Below are 23,023 nucleotides of genomic sequence, written 5' to 3' on the forward strand. Positions count from 1 at the left end.
ACATCTGCTGGTCTTTCAAATTGACTCTTAGCTACATTCAGTGAAAAAAGCTGAGAGCAATTTTTCATCCAGTAGATTGCTTTGTAAGCTCACTGTATAGGCCCCTTGCTCAAAACATAGAACAACTGCCCAGATGCAAGTTGTACTACTGTCAGAAATCAGCTATAAACATAAAGGCTACATCTGCACTAGCACACTACATTGAAGTAGCCTATTTCGAAGTAAGGACATCAAAACAGGCTCCTTCGACGTGTATTGTCTACATGTCCTTCAGGGCTGGTGCTGTCGACATTCCACATCAAAGTAGTAACAGGGAACATCGAAAGGAGCCACCCCAGAAGGAAATGTGGAGCGTCCACACACACAAGCACTCCCCGTGGAAATAAGGGGCCAGCAAAGCCCCAAGCCACTCCCTTAAAGGGCCCCTCCCAGACACACTTGCCCTGCACAGCACGAGATCCACAGAGCCGACAACCAGTTGCAGACCCTGTGCACGCAGCATGGACCCCCAGCTGCAGCAGCAACAGCCAGAAGCCCTGGGCTAAGGGCTGCTGCATGCGGTGACCACAGAGCCCCGCAGGGGCTCGACAGAGCATCTCTCAACCCCTCAGCTGATGGCCACCATGGAGGACACCGCTATTTCAAAGTAGCGGGACATGGATCGTCTACACATGCCCTACTTCGATGTTGAACATCGAAGTAGGGCACTATTCCCATCTTCGGAATAGCGATTTCGACATCTCACCGCCTAACGTCGATTTCAACATCAAAATAGCACATGACGCGTGTAGACACGACGCGTGCTATTTTAATGTTGTGCCGGCTACTTTGAAGTAGCTGGCAAGTGTAGATGCACCCATACAGAGAGTAAAAAGAAAACTCAGTGCATGTTCTGCTAGGAAATAGGCCACTTGTGGATAAATAAGAGAAACAGAAATGGATTTGAAACACTAGTTTCCCTTTATTTGCTCAGTGAGGCTGATGTGTACAGCACATTAAAAAAAAAATCACAGGAATTTTCATACAGTTAATTAAACCACAACAGTACATGTAGAATTGGCAGGTGGAAAATAGCCCAGCTAGGGCTAAACTAATAGCTCATTTTCCCTGTTCAGCATAGTCCAACCGACAGCTTTACAGTTTCATCTACTGTACAAATTTTACAGTAGCTCCATCAGATCAGTGGTTCACATTATTGAAAATGTCTGTCATATAGGTACAAATTTAGAATCATCACATTATATTACATGGCTATTCTAGATCATTTATAGATCAGATCTTATACTACAGTGATTGAAGTTCTCATTACAGCCATCAAAAAGGACACATAATCATTACCTACTGTAAGCTTACATCTAAAGAGATGAAAAGAAGGCTTTCTTTTTCTGCTGACCCAACTATTATACCTTAGTAGCACAAACTTTCCTCTCCAAGCTGTTATCAGTAATGACAACCCTACTGATGTTCAGAGTTGTTTAACACAGATTGAGATTCCCCCTCCCCACCCACACCCGCCAATTTTAGGCTCCTTCTGTTTGGATTCAGATCAATTTGTGTTATGTAGGAATTACTTTGTTACATCTCTAGGAAAGACCATATCTCTTAAGTACCAGTTCCGCTACCAGTATTGCAGATGTGGTGCTTACCACAGCATGGAAGCAACAGTACAATCTTAATCTAAAAGACATACAGATCTATACTGCAGTTTGCCTCTAGTGATGATGAGGTACATGTGCTAATTCAAAATGTTCTCTTAAAAAATCCCTAACTTTACATTTTGATGGGCTAACAACAGTGTCTACAAAAGATACAAACACCTTTATTCAGAGTTCCTAGTTCTACACTGATTTCATATGTAATTTGTAAATCCACAGAGGAAAGCCATTTTTAAGAGAAGAATATTTGTCAGGCCACTGAAAAAAAAAATTTATCTGTGGCATAATGTCTGTTTGGGGGGCGTGGGGGCGTGAAAAAAGAAGAAAGCACACAATTTGTTCATCTCAGCAATCCAGGGCAAAATAGAATGTATTTAAAATTTAATCACAGAAATTTAAAGGCAAAATAGGTAATGCATCTGGTCCTTGAACACATAACATGATATACTAAATATTGATTTCTTAAAAATAATTTATTGCTTTTAATATTCTTTTCTTTACAACAGAAGATACTCAAAATCCAGAAAGGAAAACTGTAAACTTTAGTTTGGCATTCACACAATCAAAGTTAAAATACCTCCATTTTAACCTACAGAGTAACAACAAGAATTACACAGATTAAAGGATGTTACCATTGTAACACTGAACCTGTGAAAAAGTTCTCTTTTTTTATTGCTATCTATCTACTTAGAAATAAGAAGCCAAAAAATCAAGCAAGCATCCGACAAGATAGACAGTGGAATCTCTCAGAACACAATATGCTGGTGATAAAATGAATGCAGCTATCAAAATCAGCTGCATTAGCTTGGGGGTGAAATCAGTTTTCTAAGAGTCAGGGTTGGAAGGAAGATTAAATAGGTAGGTGTGCCATATCTTTAAAAGAATTCATGAATGCCAAACAGTAATAGAATACCAATCTATAAACTTGCAAGCCGACTCCAAACTTTACTGATTTAGTCTAGAAGCTCCAAGTTCAGATGAAATCCTGAAGTTCTGATATTCACAATGGTAGTTTTTTTTTTTCCTGAAGGCTCTATTTAATTTAGCAGAAGCCATTTTATTAACGTCATGGGCACATCTAAGGACATGCTAGTGCATAGTTAAAAAAAAAAAAAACACTGCTTCTGCAGAAGCTGAATATTTCAAATGAAGCACTTACTCCAACCTGACAAGAGTCATGCATCCCAGGTAGAAAATTTCCACTGGCCTTTTTATTATTTTAGTCATCTCATAATTTATAATAAATACGTTAATTGCAATTGATAAATATGCCTCTTCAGTAAACAAAGGAATGAAGGATTAGTATTTATACAGGATGCATAACTGTAAAAAATATAGATAAATACCACCAAACTCTGCCAATGAAAATACTACTGGCTTCAAGAACAGTGTGCTCAGATACACATAATCACTGTAAAAATCATAACGTGTTTAGTACCTCAGCATTTTTTATCAAATTAAAATCACAAAAATTAAAACAAAACCACATTTTAAAAAGATTCTTGACTTCTACTTCCAAGACTATTATTGATAAATAAAATAAAGATAGTTCTTAATGATTACCCATTGAAGAGATTTTGCATAAAATTATATCTCCTAGAAAATTGTAGATGAGAAAATTTCATTCCCCTAACAAATCCAGTGTATAAAACTGCAAAAGAAAAACAATGAAAAAAATGTGGAAAAACATTGCAGAAAGGGTTAGGATAGTTCTTTGGGGCTTGGATAGTTCTTGACAAAACACTTGGATAAGATTACCAGAGAAGGGATGAATATGTGTAAAGCATGGATATCATTGCACCCAACACACACACACACACGCACGCACGCACGCACTCTTCTCTTTTTTGTTACAATCAAATATATATAAGCATAAGATCAGCTTTCTAAATATGTTAGTGTACAGTAATTGTTTCACCTCATATAGTTACATTTGAATATTCTTGATTAAGAAAAATTTAACAGTTTTTGAAAAGAAGGCTGCATTTACAGTGCATAGCTGTAACAAAAAAGAACATTGTCATACAGTATGTACACAAAATAAAAATACTCCCATTTCACATCTGTAAATACTCAACTACATTAGAGAATGTAGCAAATAAGCTATCTGTGCATCACTCCCCCCAGATAGCTATACTCAACTCTTGTTTGTAATAGAACACCATGTCCGCTCATCAGAATAAAATTGCTGAACAAGCTGCACATTTGATCATTAACAAGGCTTTGACAATTTCATTGCAGAAGATCAATGGTTTGGACATTTACATGGGTGTCAGAATTAAAAGATGAAACTTCAAAATGGCAGGGAAGGTTTAGCCTTTCATTTTCTCCTCCATCAGAAAAACCAAATAAAAGGACAGTCAGCTTCTGGGACCTGTGGTTTCTTCTGGATTGTCATATTATCATTGTGTTGTGGGAAGAAGCGCCTTTTTTAAAGAAACAGTGTCTGAATCCCAGACACCAGCAGCCGTAGGTCTCAATTTGATTTCTGTTTTTGTTTTAACGCGTGATATATACACATTTTGAAGTTCTGCATTTTAAGTGTAACTCTGTGGAACTGCTGCCATTTCGAGAGGTTTGTACTTCCACTCTCTATGAACATCAGAACCCCCCAACCCCAATCACCCCAGGAAAGTAAAGCTGACACCCATGGATTAACATGTGCTTCCTGGATATCCATTCTGCCTCTTCACTCTTTGAGCAGCTGTGTTCATGTAAACCATGTGTTTGTACCGAGTGTGTAAAGTAGGAGAAATTCCTAAGTATGACTTCTAAATTGTCCATTATTGAAGGACATGATGTCCATGAGGTATTCGCCATCCCTCCATTATCCTCCGCTGTGATGCATGTTACCTGCGCAGGCTTCGCTGTGCCTCTTTAAGTAAACTATCAAAATCCATGGAGTCATATTTGCTCTTAGTGGAGGCAGGATCAAAATCATCAGAGTTTGAGTCTGAAATGAAAAAAGGCAGACGTGAGCTAAGTCTTGCAAATTCCACTGACAAGTCCCTCCCCCTCCCCAAGTTCAAAAGTACCTCCTAAGTCTTGCAGCTTGTTCTTCAGACCAGTTTGAATCGCTCACGTTATAGAAACAACAAGGCATCAGTGAACAAATTCACATATCCCTAATACGACAGGGGACTATAAGCAAGACTGGGCAGTGGGGAAGCTCCAAGGAGCTGTCTAGTAGAATCACAGCCTGAAGAAAGACAGGTTAAAATAATGGATAAAGAGCGGAGATAGATCCAAGAGATCAAACGATAAACTGGGACCCAGGAGCTCTGGGATCTTTTTCTGACGTGGCAACTGTCCTGCAAGGTGACAAGTCATTTCGCCTTTCCTGGAGGTTTTTCTTTCCCACCCTTTGTTCATTTTGTCTGGACTGTCAGCTCGTCAGGGCACGGATTATGGCTTTGTATAGCACATAAGAATGGCCAGACCAAATGAGATCCAAGTTCCACCTAGTCCTGTACCCTGTCTCCTGACAGTGATCAAAGCCAGATGCTTCAAATGGAATGGACCAAACAGGTAAGTCATTGAGTGATCCATCCCACCATCCAGTCCCAGCATTTGGCAGCTAGAGACTCTCATTTCGGGTTTCTAGATACTATTCTAATACAAATGATATATAAAGTGGTTAAATTGATTTGATCAGGCCACTCTGGCTACGTCTACACGTGAAGCCAACATCGAAGTAGCTTATTTCGATGTAGCAACATCGAAATAGGCTATTTCGATGAATAACGTCTACACGTCCTCCAGGGCTGGCAACGTCGACGTTCAACTTCGACGTTCAACTTCGACGTTGCGCGGCACCACATCGAAATAGGCGCTGCGAGGGTACGTCTACACGCCAAAGTAGCACACATCGAAATAAGGGTGCCAGGCACAGCTGCAGACAGGGTCACAGGGCGGACTCAACAGCAAGCCGCTCCCTTAAAGGGCCCCTCCCAGACACAGTTGCACTAAACAACACAAGATCCACAGAGCCGACAACTGGTTGCAGACCCTGTGCATGCAGCATGGATCCCCAGCTGCCGCAGCAGCAGCCAGAAGCCCTGGGCTAAGGGCTGCTGCCCACGGTGACCATAGAGCCCCGCAGGGGCTGGAGAGAGAGCATCTCTCAACCCCCCAGCTGATGGCCGCCATGGAGGACCCGGCAATTTCGACGTTGTGGGACGCGGATCGTCTACACGGTCCCTACTTCGACGTTGAACGTCGAAGTAGGGCGCTATTCCGATCCCCTCATGAGGTTAGCGACTTCGACGTCTCACCGCCTAACGTCGAAGTTAACTTCGAAATAGCGCCCGACGCATGTAGCTGCGACGGGCGCTATTTCAAAGTTAGTGCCGCTACTTCGAAGTAGCGTGCACGTGTAGACACAGCTTCTTTGTGTTAGTAGTCATTTACTGGTCCTGCCCCCAAGGATGTATACCCAGAGCTGAGGCAGAGCAGACAGCAGCAACTGCTGGCCAGGCACCCTACTCTGAAGACAGCCTTGTGCTAGCAGCAGCAGAGAAGTAAGGGTGGCACTGTGAAAGCAGTGTTTGCCCCTGTGACTTCCCAGAGCACACAGCAAAGCAGGGGAGGGACAGGTCAGTGGTTTGAGCATTAGTATGCTAAAGCCAGGGTTGGGAGCTCAATCCTCATGGAGGCCATTTAGGGACTGGGGAAAATAGCTATCAGAGATGGTGCTTAGCCCTGCAAAGAGGGCAGGTGAGTAGACTAGGTTACCTCCCATTGCCCCTTCCAGCTCTAGGAGCTGTACATCTCCAATTCCATTTGAAAATTTATTTAGAAGGGTGTAGCATCACAGAAGTGAGGGAAGCAATGTGAAAGTGAGATTTGTCATCACTTTTCACAGCAAACTTAGTGTAGAAGGAACACCTCAGCCCCACTGCCTCCAGGAGACAAACTAAGTGGGGATAGAGGGAAGCCCAAGTTCAGGTAGCAGGGCTCCAGTTGTCAACCCCAGCTTGGCAGTCCCCCTCCACCTTTTTATCTCCAACTCCCTAGGGTGCCCAGCTCATCTGCAAAAAAAGCAATCCTCATTCCAGGCTGCTTTAGCAGGATCACTGTAAATAAGAAATTAGAAGAAAGTCTTATGCTCTCCTCGGCATTAGCTGAAGTGGTGTGTCCAGTTCTCGGTGCCACATTTCAGGAAACATGTGGACAAATTGGAAAAGGTCCAGATAAGAGCAACAAAAATGAATAAAAGTCTAGAAAACATGACCTATCAGGGAAGACTGAAAGAATTGGGTTTGTGTAGCTGGGAAAAGAGAAGAGTGAAGGAGACATGATAAAAGTTAAAAGGAGGAGGTCAGAAAAATTGTTGTCCTTAGCCTCGGAGGATAAGACAAGGAGCAGTGGTCTTAAATTGAAGAAAGGAAGGTTTATGTTGGATATTCGGAAAAACTGCCTGTCAGGGTGGTTAAGACTGGCATAAATTGCCTAGGGAGGTTGTGGGATCTCCATTATTGGAGATTTTTAGGGCACTTTAGACAAACCCCTGCCAGGGATGGTCTATATCAGGGGTGGGCAATAAGAAGACCATGGGCCGGACATAATTTGCCAGGATTAGGCTTTGGCAGGCCGACGGCACTTCATTTACCTGTCCATCCACGGGTACAGCCTGGAAATGGGAGCTGCAGAAACCGGTCTGTGTCTGGTCGAGTCCTGCAGCTCTCATTGGCCAGGAATGGTGCTCTGCAGCCACAGGGAGCCGCAAATGGTTGTAACTGTGGATGCACAGGTAAATGAAGTGCTAGCAGCCCACCGGGGTGAACCCTGGCAAATTGCATCCAGCTTGAGGGCCGCTAATTGCCCACCTCTGATGGAGATTGTGCTTGGTCCTGCCATGACTGCAGGGGAGTGGACTTGATCTCTTGAGGTTTCTTCCAGTCCTATAATTCTATGAGTCGCCTAAGGCTGACAGCCAGAGATCTTAAAAAAAAGAGCACATACAATTCACACTCCTTCTGATACATTCCTATGCCTCTGTGTTCACCACTTTTACAACACTATGATGCATTTTGGCAAAAGTATGCCTTGTAAGGTATCACTTGAAATGTTGTTTTCTGCTCAACATTGTTGTACTGGTAAAATATGGGTGTTAACATTATGTATCCTTGCTGTAACATGCTCCAGGTTTAAAAAACAGCAGGCCCAACACAGTTTTTTCAGAGACAAATTGACGCAACAGTGAGGTGTTAAAAAGCTACCACCTGCTTAAGCAGCTATGGGAAGATGTAAACAAAAACTTTTAATTTCATGATAACAAGAAGTCCTGTGGCACCTTATAGACTAACAGATATTTTGGAGCATAAGCTTTCGTGGGCAAAGACCTGCTTCATCAAATGCCACTCATTCATAATAGTATCTTATGAATTACATTTTTATCTTCATTTGTAACCAATCCTGAAGTTTTATTCATTATCACTGGTAATCATTTTAAATCTATTTTTCTGTAGTTACTAAAGTTACCTTATTGTTTTATCTTAAACAGTATGTTTGGATTAAAGTGTGTCAGAAACTCATTTGGAATAACCAGGCTGGTGCATTATCATTTTCCTTTGACTTAATGACTGACTTCATAATAGAAAGGAACTGAACAGTACAAGATGCACACTTCTAAGAGAACAAGGCTGGGACTAAGATTTTTCAGACATCATCCTGTATGTAATTCACAAGTGACAGCTCAGAGTGCTAGTGTAGTTAGCTGAGCATGTATATAAATGTTGAAGGCTTCTGAGCAGGTCAGAAGTGGATGTTCTGACAGTGTTAAAGGCACCCAAGGCTAGAGAATTAAGGGGACACAGCTGGTCGACAGTCCAGATTACAATAATTATGCAAATAATGTGTGTGTTTTGGAGGTAACCTACCCACTGAGCCCAAGATTGTGCAGTCAGTCAAATGTAACTCTAGTGAGTCATGTAAATTCAGCCTCTTGTGGAAAAGTTGTGCATGTGATTATATGTTTGCAGAAATGAGACCTTAGTACGCTGAAGAGGTTGCAGGTATGACAGTCATTCTTAGCACCTTAGGTTGAATCGTGAGATATTTTTGCATTGAATGCACAATGTACATTATAAAGCCCTTTTGACTTTGAGATAGGGTGACCACTCGTCCCATTTTTTTGGCAGGACGGTCCCATACCTGGGACACCAAAAAGGCATTCCTACTTGTTTTAGAAAAGGGATTAATTGTCCCGTGCTAGCAGCTGCACAGGCAGAGAGCAGGGAGCCTGCAGGTTAGCCTACTTTCCCCTTCCCTGGGACTCAAGGAAGCGGAGGGCATATGGGCAGCTGTCCCATCCCTGCTGCTTTCTCAGGGCTCAGGGAAGGCAGGGGAAGTGCCATGGCTGCCCCTTCCCTGCTGCTTTCTCGGGGCTCCCAGAAGTGCTGGGGGCTGCCGTAGCCCAGGGCTCGGGGAGGGCAGGCAGCTGCCGTCTCCTTCCTGGCTCCCCGGGGCTTGAAGGAGCTGCCCCTCCCCCCATATCTCCCTGTCCCATATTTGAGACACTATGAGATAAGGCCTCATCATGGAAATGCTACAGTCCTGACCACTTCAAAGGTAGCTCCCAGCGTTTTGTTTTTGTTGTTGTTGTAGTTCTTTAGATCAGATGTTCTTGTCATTGCTGACTAATTGCTTTTGCCTTTGTACAAACTCAGGAAGTTAAAAGTTCACTTATTTCCTTATCTCCAGGCCTGCCAACCAGGGTGAGGGTGAGCAAAGGGGATAATGGGGACTCCCTGAGCCCTTTAAATAGCTGCCAGAGAGCCACGCTGAATGCTGTAGGCAGCACTGATGGCTGGGGTAGGAGGACGTGCCATGGTCCAGTTGTGGTTGAGGGGTGGCTGCCCCCAGTCCCAGCCCTTCCAGAAGTGCAGTCACACACCCCGCAACCTGCCCAGTGGCCTGGCAAGGCTGTCGCCTCCCCTGCCTATGTTTGATACACAGTCCCTGAAATCTGAAGTGGAGAGAGGCACAAGCTGCAGTGGTAAAAAGCAACAGTGTTCAGCTCAGAAATACATTGAGGCTTCCACTCATTATAGCAAGATCTTTAAGGGTCCACCGTCAATGATGAATAATATTCAAGAGGGTCCCTGTCAGGAAGCTTTTTTTAAACCCCCGATGTAGCGAGATACTAGGTACACTCCGGCTTCATCACTGTAGCAGATATGCCAAACAAAGTCAAGACTTCAATCTGTCTTTGCTGCTTTTATCAGCCAACATTTGAACAAATGACTTGCCACCTTTTATATTTTCATCATCACTCCTATATCTCTTCAGCAGTCAGCTGTCTTTTCCCAGCTTTACACTATCTATTTAGCAACTGAAGTGAATTATAGCATATTCATTGTGAACAATGCATATCACTTTTATCATTTACTCTGAGAAGACATCAATTGGTTAGAAAAAAATTTGTATTCACTTCTTGCTTCACTCAAAGCCAAGGGCAGCACATACAAGATTTCATTAGCCCTGTGTTACAGGGTTATGCAGAAATTTTAATGATTGTGGTTCTTAATTCATAAAAACACAATAACCAATTAATGAACGTACTGTAATAACATGTCCCTTGGGATTTTAGTCAGAAAAGAACATCTTCTGTACTTGAATTCTATTTAGACACTTACTAGCTAAGGTTTCATGTTTAGTGAATAATCTGCCTCTTAAAAGGTCACTAAAACAGGAAAGTTTTAAGTATGGTGTGTATGTATATATATGATAGCATATTTAAGAGCCAGTTTTCTGGGGGATCTGTATGGCCTCTGCATGTGTACACAAAGACACCTGCACACATGCTGTTAAAATTCTAACACCTGTCCACATCCTTCAAACAGTCTCATATGCAAGAAGCAGCACTGGATGAGCAATTAATGCTTTCCTGACCAAAGCCTGAGTCACAGTCCAAACAGTGGAATAAGATCAGGTCTTATACCCAGCATGGGCCAATATCAGCAAGGGCTGTGGCAATTTAGCAGTAAGTGCTTGCAATTAGAAGACAATCACTGGAACAGTGAACACCAAGGACGAGGGTAAATTTTCCATCAACTGGAGACCTTGGAGACCTTAAAACCAAGATTGGATGCCTTTGTAAGAGAGATACTCCAGGTTCATAACAAACTGGGGCTCAAGGAAGAAAGCATAGGGTGAAATCTATAACCTATGTAATGCAAGGGGCCAGTGTGGACAACCATAATGGTCCTTATTGCTTTAAAATATATGGGCTTGGCTATACTGCAATACAACACCCTGGGTCAGCTGACTTGGTCTTATGGGGCGTAAGCTGGGGGGTGCTATACTATTGTATTGTTGGCATTTGGGCACGGGCTGTAGTCTGGAACCCTCACAACTTACAAGGTACCAAAACTCCAGCTCCAGCACAAGCCCAAATAGCTACACTTCAATTTTATAGCCCCCACAAGCCCTAGATAGCTGTTTTATCACATTGTTGACATGCCCTGAGTCTGTAATCCTTGTCTCCAGTTGGTGCTATATAGCTACCAACTAAATGTCTAAAAGGGCAAGAATCATGCTGAAGTTTATTCTGGAGGGGACTCTACTTTTGTATCTATGCATGGATCATATAAATATATCATGTATCAGCATCAGGAAGTTGTTACATTACAAAGAGTAATAAAGCACGCAAAAAATGTCCAGAGAACAGTCATTTTGCCATAGCAATAGTTCAACCTGTAGAGGCTATTGATTTCCAAACCAGGCTAAGTAACTTGCAAATGAATGCTATAGAAACTCTGTGAAAGCTTGCCTCTCAGCTGTTAAGCAAAGTTGTGGCTTTTAAACTTGTTTTTTGCTAAATAAGCAGAATCCATTAGCTTCAAAAAACCAACAACAATGCTAAAATATAAAAAGCTATGAACAAAAAGCCAAACCCTGGATTATGCATTTCATTTTGATCTCTACATCAGGTACTCACATTTCACGTACAGCAAATACTTACCTAGGTCTGCATAGTTAGACTTGCAAAATTGCTTGCGTCCACAAAAGTACAACTCAAAGTCGGGTTCATTTGACCTGCGTAAAGTGTATCCATTTTCAAGAGCAGCAAACGCATCACAAGTGTAGCGGTAGGTGATGAAACCATAGCTGTCTCTGTAATTGAAAAATACAATTGCCAAAGAAAAGTTTAAAAAGCATTAATGCACAGCAACATAACCTTTTCCTGAAAGGTGGAACTTACTAGGGCTACTGTTATGCACATGCCAAAGCTACTGCATCCATTTATCAGCAGGATTGTCCTGTCATGCAGCTAAATACTTATTTAGGGGACAGGAAATCTCAACTAGCAACATTAATAAATACAGCTGAAAGAAAATAAATAAGGTTTTGAACTCAGCATGTCATCTGTCAGAGCACTTACACTGGTAACGCCCATATCAGTGATCTTGCTGTCATAAGTTTGTGGTATTTTTTTAAACATGGGGCAGGTTCTAAACAAGTAGTAGTCTTACAAGTTCTTACCCATCATCCCGCAGATTTACTGTACACTCCTCAATTTCACCAAAAACTTCAAACCGGTCCCTTAGTTCTGTTCGGGTGGTGTCACCTCTGATTTTACCCACTAAAATCACACGACGTTCTTCCTATTTAGAAAGGGAAAGAGAGAAGAGAGACTTTGTATGATAGGTGCAGTACACATGATATATATTCACACGTTAGGTGCTTTGCGGCTGCATAATGACAGTAGTGTAGTCAGAGGTGGAAAAGACCTACCAGAGCCATCACCCTGCTAACAATAATATTGTTTTCTGAAGGACACAGTAGATATTTAAATTATACAAATACACTTAACAGGTAGTGTGGTTCAGGTGACAGACACTTCTCTATGCCTCTGCTCCACTCCATTCTCTGTGCTTGTTCATTTAAACTGTAAACTCTTTCGGGCAGGGGCTGCCTCACACGATGTGTTTGTACAATCTCAGTCGGGGGAAAGTGTCATACAAGTAACAAATAATCTTAGTAATAACAAAAATACATTCTAGACACTTAAGAAGCAAATCTAACTAAAGGGAAATCAGCATCATCACAATCTATTTCTTAGTGACTTATAACCTCAAAATGAAGGAAAATGTGTTCTCAGTAAAAGAGAGAATCTTTATAATTGAGTGGCTTATTTGAGGAAACAAAACAACACATTTCTTGTACATTTTTGGTTTATTAGCAAAACTATTGACATGTTTGTATTAAGTTGTACAATTTTGCAGGCACCAGTACTGACTGGAATGTTGTCCTTTAGTACTTGGAAAAAAAGTACTTTCAAAGAATCCAAACTCTAGATTTAGGTCCATATCATAGTTCCCAAGCTAAAATCCATGAAAGAGTGAAATAGCCTAGAAAACTCAGGGAGTTTCATCTGATGGCTTTTGTGACTAATGCTTCACTCAGGACAGAGGGAATTAGCGAGTTGCAGACAATGACAGGTGGAAAGCAATGGCCCAGGTCCACAGTTCCCAAGGTCCATAGGTCAAAGATGCACAAGCCTTACAGCTTCTCTGAGGCACAACAGTTCTTTGAAGAACTCCTGTAGTGTCTAGGAGCCCTAGTCCTGGACCAGGACTGTACCGTGCCACATGCTATACAAACACAGCCATGATAGTGCCTGGTCCACAGAGCATGCAATCCAAGTATAAGACATTATATAACAGATGACAGGTACAATAGGCGTACAGACAGACAGATGGCGGTGTGGAAGGAAACAATGAAAGAGTATTAGTCCAGAAAGATAGACCAGAGTATTGCTATACCAGCGGCCTAACCATTGTCAGGTTTGTTTTTTTTTACCGTTGACTCTTCTCACACACGTGCACATCCACTGTTCTGTCTCAGAGTCCATTATTGCTACAGATTGACACAGTTCTGTGGGCTCATGGAGCACCACCAATTTACACTAGTAGAGTATGTGACAGTAATGCAGGACAAAGAAATTAATACACCTAAGAGAAACATTAACTTGCCAGTAGATAGCCAAGGGATTATGAGGGGATCACTCTTTGAATAGCTGCTTTTTGGTTCCATCCTCAACCTGTAACTCCAGGATGTCCCACCCAGGTCCATGGCTATGCAGATGGGTGAGAAGAGAGTAGAGGGTCTTCAGTTAATTTTGAGAGATTTGAGGAGCATGCAGCAGAAGTCAGCACCCCAGCTTCCTTCCACTCTGCTTTGCCTGCTTTCAGTATGGTTCGAAGCACAAACCCCTGTAATTATTTGTGAGAATGCCTCATCAAATTGAAGGTATAACCACACTGAAACCCTGAGTAAGAAACAATTCCATTGTCAGTAGCTATTGAACCTAAGCAATTGGCCAGATGGAGCATAACATAACATAGCAAACTGACTAATGCACTTCAGCTGAGATACTGCATTTCAGCTGAAAAACAAAACAACCAACCAACCCACCCATAATGTATCACACACTGATGGTGAGATTGGTACATAACAGTGCCATGGAAATAACCATTGCACATGCTTCCGTGAGACTGGATAAAGACGAGCATGCAGTGTTTTTTATTTTGTTTTGTGCTTTTTTATTTTGCTCCTTTAAAATAACTAAAAAACTTCAGAATGGAACAATTTAAAAAATCCTGCTAATGTACCATTAAGAGAATAAAGTTAAACCTACAAAATAAAGGAAACTCAAATGTAAAGCTGAAATGTACCATATGCCCATCAATATGCAGGCACAATAAGATGTTCTCACAACTGTTTCCTTAAAGACGGGTGCCATGGTGTCTAAGTACTGGAGAAAACAGGGATCATTTCAGCGCTGACACTAGCTTGGCTGGCTTTTGTTGATTTAAACATGTTTTTAAAGAGATTATTTGCAATTTCCTCTCGTAAAGACACACATCTTTAATAATAGGAGCCACACAAACATAACAACATTACAACTGCTCCTTGTGTTTTAAGGTAACACACACAAGTCCTTATAGGGACATTAGATATGCCCTATATTGCACTTCTTAGAGGAGATGCTGTCTGAACAGGGACACTGGAAAAGTACAGAGAATATTTTTTGTCTCACATTTAATGAGGGCAAAGAGAAATGTGAAGAAAACTCTGGAAAATAGTGCCAAGCTCTTCACCTCCAAGTTTGCAGAACATTTACCTTGCCTCACAAGCTGAACATGGTTCAGTGATTCACCAGCTAAATGAAGAAATACCCTGCCAACCCCCTCTGGGCCAACGTCCTCAACCTTGTTTGATTTCATTTAAGATCACCCTCCTGCTTTTTTTGGCCCATCCTTCAAAAAAAACTCACCTACTGACAGCGTATAAGGAAAATTTATAGTTTCAATTTAAAAAAAAAAACTAACTAGGTCAATATTCCCTGTGTAACCACTCACATGACACATTGCAAGCCACCTACACCATGGGTTGCAACTCCTACTGCCTCTCATAGATGGAAGAATGTTAGCATGTCACCAAGCTTTCCCTACTGCAGTCAGAATGAGACCCAGGTTTGGCATCTGCATGCCTACTTTGGGTAAGACTCCTATCCAATGCTGAGCTGTCTCTTGCCTCCCACAATTTTTTCATCCTTCCACATGAACTCTCCCCCTCACTCCCAATTGTCTGTTTTGCATGTAACAGAGCTTTTTCCATGCCAGGTCCTTCTATCCCCTCTTTGTTCTTGTTGCCTCCTGGGCTGCTGCCAAGTGACTTCTGGGTGCTGTATTTACCAAAGCAAGTAGCACTAGAGGAAGCTTTACTAAGCTCTGTCTCTCCCTACCACTTCTCCTTCCCATTTCTGCTTTGCTAACATGCTTGCAGCAGAGAGGCTCACACAATGTTCCCCAACACATCGTTGCAAGATGGTCCATGTTTTCCCTGTATTATCAGAAAACTAGTCCACCCTTTTCAGGGTGTGGCCTTCATGTGGTCCTCTGAGACACACATAATGCTACACCATCCAGCACATGTAAAACTGCTATACAAATGCAGGCAGTGCCATGGGAGACTAAAGAGTGAATCTGAACACTTTTCACCATTTTCTGGGCCTGTCTGAAGGATCGGCTGTTTCCCCAAGATTGAGTGGAAAGCAGGTTACAATCAGGGCTTTTTTTCCGATGGTACATGCTGGTACGGAGTACTGACACCTCCGCAGCCTCAGCTGCAGGATCCCTGTAGCTGGGAGGTGGCTGGGGCATGGAGGCAGCCAGGCTGGGGAAAGCCCAGCAGTCCTGAGGCTGAAAGCTGGCCAGGGCACAAAGCTCTGTCAGAAGCTCCAGTGCCAGGGACACAACTGAGGCTGGGGGATCCCTGGTAGCCTCAGGGCTGGGAGCCAGCTGCGGTGCAGAGCACCCCCACAGCAGCTCCAGCCCTGGGGACCCAGCTGGTGGAGTGGGAGTCCCTGGCATCCCTGCTGTGGGGAGCCAGCAGCAACATGGATCCCCACTAGCAGCCCCAGCTGTGGGGACCCTCGGAGGACAGTATGGAGGCAAGGAGCTCCTCTTTTCTTACAAAAAAAACTCACTGGTTACAACCTTATGACTACCCTGTCTCCCACTTTAGGTGATCTGCAAGTCAATTTTAGCACAAGCTAAGAAATGAGGTCCTATTTCTAGCTGGAGGTAAAGCCCCTGTTGGAAAGTGCAGTGAGGGTGGTCAGATGGAAATATTAAAAGAAAAACAAGTTGGGTAAAAGCTCAACCTTCTTCCAGCTGAAGCAGGGTCACCAGGGAGACCCGCTTTGGAAAGCAAATCTCCAAATAAATGCTGCTGTGGGGAAAACAAGTGTGGTAAAAAAAAGACAAGGAAGACTTGCTTTTTTGTTTTGATAGTAGGTAGACTAACACAGCTCTCTCTCTGTTACTGAAACCCCCACATAACTCAAATTTTCATGCAAGTCGAGGGAAGATAGAAACAAGGCTGCAGAGTTGCAGGGAGCTGGGAACCAGGGGGAGCCTGGTTCCCATTTCTCTGCCGCTTGTGTGACCCAGAAAACTGACCAGCCATGTGGCACAGGCAGCAGCCCAGCTCCTGGCTCCCCTCTCTTTGCAGAGCTGGAAAACTGACCAGGGCAGCAGCCTTGAACAGTTTCCTGGCTCCAGCCATCAGAGGGGAGCCAGGAAGCAGGAGCAGCCTGGCTCTCCTACTTGGAGCCAAGAAAGCGACCAGGGCTTCTGCCACGTGGTTCCAAACTCCCCTCCGCTCTGGGGACCGGGAAACCGCTCCTGTCAGGGATGGCAGCCTAACTCTCGCTGTTGCCACTGACAAGAGCGGCTGCTACCCCTGACAGGAGCAGAAAACCACTCCCGTTGGGGCAACAAGAGTCAGTCTGCTGCCCCAGACAGGAGCAGTTTCCCAGCTCCTGTCAGGGATAGCATCCTGACTCATGTTAACCCGAGATACGCGCAACTTGGTTGCACATATCTCAAGGGTTTACTGTATTCTCCCAGTGTATTTATCTTCCCATCCCATCATAGTTTTCTTCTTTTTTTTTTTTTTGCATCACAATGTCTCTTCTGCGATGTGCACTGAGCTGCCAATTCCTCTTGCTATTTAAGCATTGCTGCCCCATCTACAGATTCCAGGAATGAAAAGAGTCAATTATCTTTCTGAAGCTACCTCTTGAGAATTATTAGACGTGTGGGAATATAGTCTGTGGATGCAAAAACCTCTGTGGCAGCTCAGAAGTTACCTGCAACTGCTTGAAAGAATCAGACGCTCCTGAATCTTCATTGCAAGTCATGTGTTTTGGTTTAGACTCTTTGTTCCCACAAAGCCCTGTATCAACTATCGCAGGATACCTCTACGTTGCAGCCGGAGGTGCGATCCGCAGCTGGCATTGACGTACTGGTGCTAGCTGTAGCAATGAGGACATGGCAGCACAGCCTTCAGCTGACTGACTCCCCGATCCCCTCCCAACTTTCCTAAACTACATACTTGCATTGGTAACCTGCATGGAAAACCACGCCACATTATCCTCCCTGCCATTTTCAGTGCTCTAATCAGCGCATAATTTCCAATGGAAGATGTGCTGGAGCTCAAGCAGTTTTTACCTTCATAACTGACGCAGCAAACCTGGAGGTGCTGGGGCTACGAAGAATGTGGTGTAACGTACCCTTGGAATTGTGCTTCACATGTCGTGATGGAGGTGTCTTTACTGAGAAGGCTTAGAAAGCTGGCTCTTGGCATTGCTATGTGATTCGGCTCTCTCTTGGCTAAAGAGGGCTTCAAGCATTATTCTGTCCATGTAACTTGAACGTATACTGTACAATGGAAAGCACCTTTTTTGATCATATGTGTTGTTTAATAGCTTTATTATTGCTGTGGTAAAAGGAGTTATTCTGGGGGTGAGCAAGTTTTATTTATCTCATGTGAGATCCTGCCCCTACTGAATTCTCATTGCTCATGCTTACTGAATTCTCAATGCTCATTCACAACCTGTTTATGATGACAACGAAAACTGCAACATACACAAAAGTTCTATGTTTTTATTATCCTGAATTTATTGGTAGTTTAACAGGATATAATTTGCCACACTGCTAGATTATTTAAGTACTGATTTATGGATAAATGATGGATAAATGCACAGCAGGTACTCGCTTTTTTAATGATGTTTCGGTTTTGAAATATCTAACATTCTTTTAACGTACAGGAAATGCAACTGGGGATACCTCGACTTTTTTTTCACTGATTTCATCCCTCCCTCACCCCACCTCCACACACCTCCGCGTAACCTTCCACAGCCTGCTGACTTTAACTTGACTGGCTACTGGCCTATGAGAGAAAAAAGGCGTTTGCAGTTTCAAGTTACATGTTTTCTATGTACTCATTTGCAGGATTTGGTATCATTTATATCAATGAGTACACTAACTGATACTGAGGTAACATCACATATTTCTGACAAAGGTATGTTTGGGTCTCAAATGAGCACTGTACCTAGCAAAGTAATTCAGGTGAGTTAGAACTACTGAAAGTTAGCGTTCTTCTCTGAGCATCTACAACCCTGATATCTTATAAATGAGTAACAACAGCAGCTAATTCTTACAGAGACTGATTCAGGCTGAAGTCAGTGCCTTTGGATCCAACCTTCAGAGCACATTTCTTCCATATATCTCAGAGTGCTTTACAAAAGACATGTTGTTCACATTTTACATCTGGGAAACCTGAAGCACAGCAGAGTGAAGTGATTTCCCCACAATTGCCCAGCAGGGCATAGTAGAGCTGGGAACAGAATTCAGGCCCCCTGAGTTGTCATAGAGTACTCTAGTCATTTGTCCACACAGTTTCTGGGGCTGATCTCAATATTTAAGGCCCTCGCAAATGTGAGGAGAAAGATGTAGACAAGTAGGGAACAATAGTACAGGCCACTAAAAGGAGGTGACTGGGGAGCCCAGTGATAATCCAAACTGAAAGTACCCCCAAATAGTTTTATAAAGACCATCATACAATGACCGCATGGACCCAAATGAGATAGACACTTTCCTTTTCTACTGGATCCATCCTACTTCCCTACTATCAATCCCATGTGCCCAGGACATCATCTACAGGAGAAGAAACCCTGCACCAAGTGTTTTGAAGACTTTGAAAAAATGTTTAATTAAAAAGCATCCTTTCATTAGAACAGAGACAGTTTCAAAGGTTGCTGTAATCTCTCTTAAAATTAATATCATAGACAGAACAAAGACTGAAATAGCACGTTTGTCATTAAGGGCCCAATTTGTCCTCTCCTGCAACAGAATTATACTTCAGAGCTCTTGGGTAGTTTGGGACCGGTGCTTAATAATGCTACTTATTATCTCAGACAACCCTTTGTGTATTAAAGCCTCTCTATCTGTTGACTATGACTAGATCTGAAAATCACAATTTGCATTTTCTTAAGAAAAATAAAATTATATGCTCAAAGTGAAAATAAAAATAAAAACACGTTGGCCTCAGAGAGCAGAATGATTAAGGAATGTGTGTAAAGCAATTATGATGTGGATTTTGTTTGTTCTGTTCTAAGGAAAAGAGAGAAGGAAGCCACAGTTTTAGCTTTAGTAATTCCTCCCACACCCACCAGCCAAAAAAACAAAACAAAAATTCCCCTCTTTCCAAATGAAAGTTACATTCACAGTGCTTACAATTGCTTTTTGTCTCTGCCTCTCCCTTTGTTTGGCCCTTTCAGATTCCCGTTTTTCATATTCTTTGCGATATTCTTCCCTCTTCAGTCTTTCATACTGATATTCCTCATAGCTGTCATATCTAGGAAACATAACTTAATAATTAAGTCAAGTACCAGAATGTGGCAAAGTAAAATGAATAATACAATTTCTGGAGCATCGCACTGTCTCACAAGAGCAGAATAAAAAAGTGAGACAAATACAAACAAAGCATGCTACCTGGGTCTACAACTGTAAGGTGATCTGGATCGTGATCTTGCATATAACGGAGAACTTCTATATGCTCGATGTCTGCAATGGCTGGACTCATAATAGTAACAAGATCTGCACGAAGGAACATAAAAGGACGTTTGCTTCTGTCATTTAGCGTAAGTCTTCGGACACCATATTCTTGTGAGCTACATACTTCCTGAACCTACAATTTCTTTCAAGCAACCAGTAAGACTTTCTAATGACAATTGTGAGCTCGTAGTTAAGTTAGGGGCCTTGGAATGATGAGTTTTGTTTTGGGGTTTGCAGTAGTCCTTACTGATACTAACACGGAGCACTAATGTGGCCAGGGCTAACTTTATCTGATGTGGATTTCAATTAGATTGGTGCACATTTGTAGATAACAGAAACAGTTAAGTAAATTTCTCACTGACTGCTCTATTTCTGATCAGACTGTCTCCACTAGGAATGTTCAACACTGACAAATTTCAATGACAATGGCAACAAGTTTTTGGTATAACAATATCATAATTTTCAAGATTAATCATTTCAGAGGCAACAAGAAAAGCTGCTCTAGGTTAAGCTGCTTTTGAATTTATTTTCCTTCATATCCATTATAATTACATTTGCATTTCTCTGACAGTACCTGGAGGAAGATCTGCTACATGGTGACCTTGATCTCGATCGGGAATATGGTGAACGGGAACAAGACCTGTGTTCTGGAAAGGACCGTGATCTAGAGCGTATCATTTGGGATCTTTGAGAAAATAAGGATTTGGGTGGAGACACTGACTCTCTGCATGGAGAGTTAAAAGAAGAGCAAGAAGGCGATACATCAAACAATGAATAGGCTTGTGTCCCATCCCAAGGGTAGCATAGTTTATCACTTTCGTCTTCACTGTCATCAAAGAGGCCATCCATAGCTAGTCCTGACATTATAAACATAGGTAGTTTGGAGAATTGTTCATTACTAAAATCACTGGCCTTATCTGCCTCTTCATCAAAAACAGCTTGGCTGGGGTGACCAAAGTGCTTATTCAGTTCAGCCCGGATCTCCTGGTCTTGGAGTTGTTTTCGGCTGGTAGAGTGGGAACCCTGCTTACTTGCCTGTAAAGTCTCTTTCTTGTAATACTGGTCTTGTTCTAAAGAAGAACAAATCTGACATTGCCACACAGGTGAAGAATCTTTAAATGCTTGTTGTCTGGAGTCCCGAAGTTCCTGGGATATTTTAATGTGTATTTCGGTTTTTGAGTTCATAGATTGACAGTAGTCATGGTCACCAAACAGCCGCAAACTTGGCCGTTTTGTCTTTCTCCCCTCATGTCCACTGGACAGTACTGTTGTCTTGCTAAGCTGTGCATACAGCTCAGACTGTTCTGGACTCTTCTTGATTGTGTTATTTCCTTGAGAACTGGAAGACTCACTGTAGCGGGGCTTTTTTAAGGGCGGTTCAACTGTCTTACATGATGACTTCAGCTTGGGTGAAGCCCTGAAAGGATTATCTTGGTTGGCTTTGTGAGGAGGGGTTGTAGGTGGAGTTAGGCCTAAAAAAAAAAAAAGAGAGAGAGAACGAGTTTCGACAGAGGAAAAATGCTTTTTCAGAAAGTACCAATTCTTCTTTGAAGAGGAAATTAAACTAGGATTCCCTTTCCATGGCCTGAAAGAACCATTTACTTTCTCTAAGCTCCTCTGTTACCATACATTGATGTTACTTGGATATTACACACAACTAATAATATTTAAACTTTTGGACAGTAATGCTCACAGCATCAAAATAACAACATATTGCACAAGGCTCTTTAATATTATTTCTGTCACTTTTTTTACAAGTGCATCTACTATTCACTTTAAGGTCATGTATGTGTATTGCATGTCCTGCACTAGCTACAAATATAATTGTTAGGTAGGATGTATCCTGAAGAAGTTACTTGTAGTGTTCACACAGTTCATTTCCCACTCCAACCAAACAAATTTATTCCAAGGCCAAAGAAACTAGCAGATGAAAACCTGGATAAAAGCAATCTGGAAAAACAAAATTATTGTAACCAAAGTCGTTTCTGTAATATACAGTGCACTAATACAACGAACTACAGCAACTATACAACTTGACTGCAATGATTCGTTATCTCCACAGTTTATTAACTTAGTAAACCATTTCTAATGTATGTATAATACATTCTTGTAAGAATAACTAATGTTTTCCCTCAAATGTGGTTCTGCAGCAAAAACCTGTGAACTGTAACAATAAATATCACAATGAGCCATTCTATTTAGAACTAAATATTAGTGGAGTAGAGCAAATGAAACTTAGAGTTTAGCAACTAAACACATAGATAAATAAAGATTAGATAAATACCATGTCAATTAACTATCAATTTTTTCCACTGCCAATGATAATTTATTAGGTTACATTTCTAGATAGAGAAGCAAATTTAAATACATCTAATGTAATTCTTAAAATGCAGGAAGCCAAAGCTACAGTCCTACAATATTTCTGTGCAGGAGAAGTGAATCGCTGTCAAAGTTTTCATAACAGGAAATCTCATATACAGAGACTTTTACAGTACATAAAGGACAACTGTTCACATATCTAGAACAATAGTAAATCAGAGCTCTGTTCAGGAAAACATTACTATTCAGGAGAGAACTTCAGCACATGCTTACCTTAGCATGTATTTATATCTCATTGACTTTTCTATGAGTTAAATATATGCTTAAAGATAAGCATGTGCTTAAGAGCTTTCCTGAACCAGAGCAAGAGAACAAAATATTGCAGAGAAAGAAAAACCACACTAGATTACCCAGTTCTTATACCCATTCTGAAGCCAATTAAGCGTACTTTCTAATGCTGTCCAGCCCAGTTTTAAAATACTAAACTGATAGGCCTTCCATCACTTCCCTAGGGAGAATGCCCAGAATGTGAATACAGTTTGAGAAAATGCCTATTTAAAATATGGCAGAGAGTTTGCTTTTATTTCATATTTTTAACCATACAATGGAGCTCAGCAGATCAATGCAAATGGA

General features: G+C 42.0%; 1 protein-coding gene across 2 annotated transcripts in view; it reads right to left on the reverse strand.

Moving 5' to 3' along the window:
• Positions 1–937: 937 nt before the first annotated feature.
• PPARGC1A (PPARG coactivator 1 alpha) overlaps positions 938–23,023 on the reverse strand; it is a 489,410-nt gene continuing 467,324 nt past the window's right edge. For both annotated transcript variants that reach the window (XM_074992556.1, XM_074992557.1), the window contains 6 exons: positions 20,646–21,543; positions 20,009–20,113; positions 19,751–19,871; positions 12,144–12,265; positions 11,623–11,774; positions 938–4,608 (listed from right to left, as the gene is read on the reverse strand). In XM_074992556.1, the coding sequence (XP_074848657.1) occupies positions 4,505–4,608; positions 11,623–11,774; positions 12,144–12,265; positions 19,751–19,871; positions 20,009–20,113; positions 20,646–21,543 (1,502 nt within the window). In that variant the 3' untranslated portion in view covers positions 938–4,504. The remainder of the gene's footprint in view (positions 4,609–11,622; positions 11,775–12,143; positions 12,266–19,750; positions 19,872–20,008; positions 20,114–20,645; positions 21,544–23,023) is intronic.

Source organism: Carettochelys insculpta, chromosome 4 (assembly GCF_033958435.1).
Source record: "Carettochelys insculpta isolate YL-2023 chromosome 4, ASM3395843v1, whole genome shotgun sequence".
Lineage (NCBI taxonomy): Eukaryota > Metazoa > Chordata > Testudines > Carettochelyidae > Carettochelys > Carettochelys insculpta.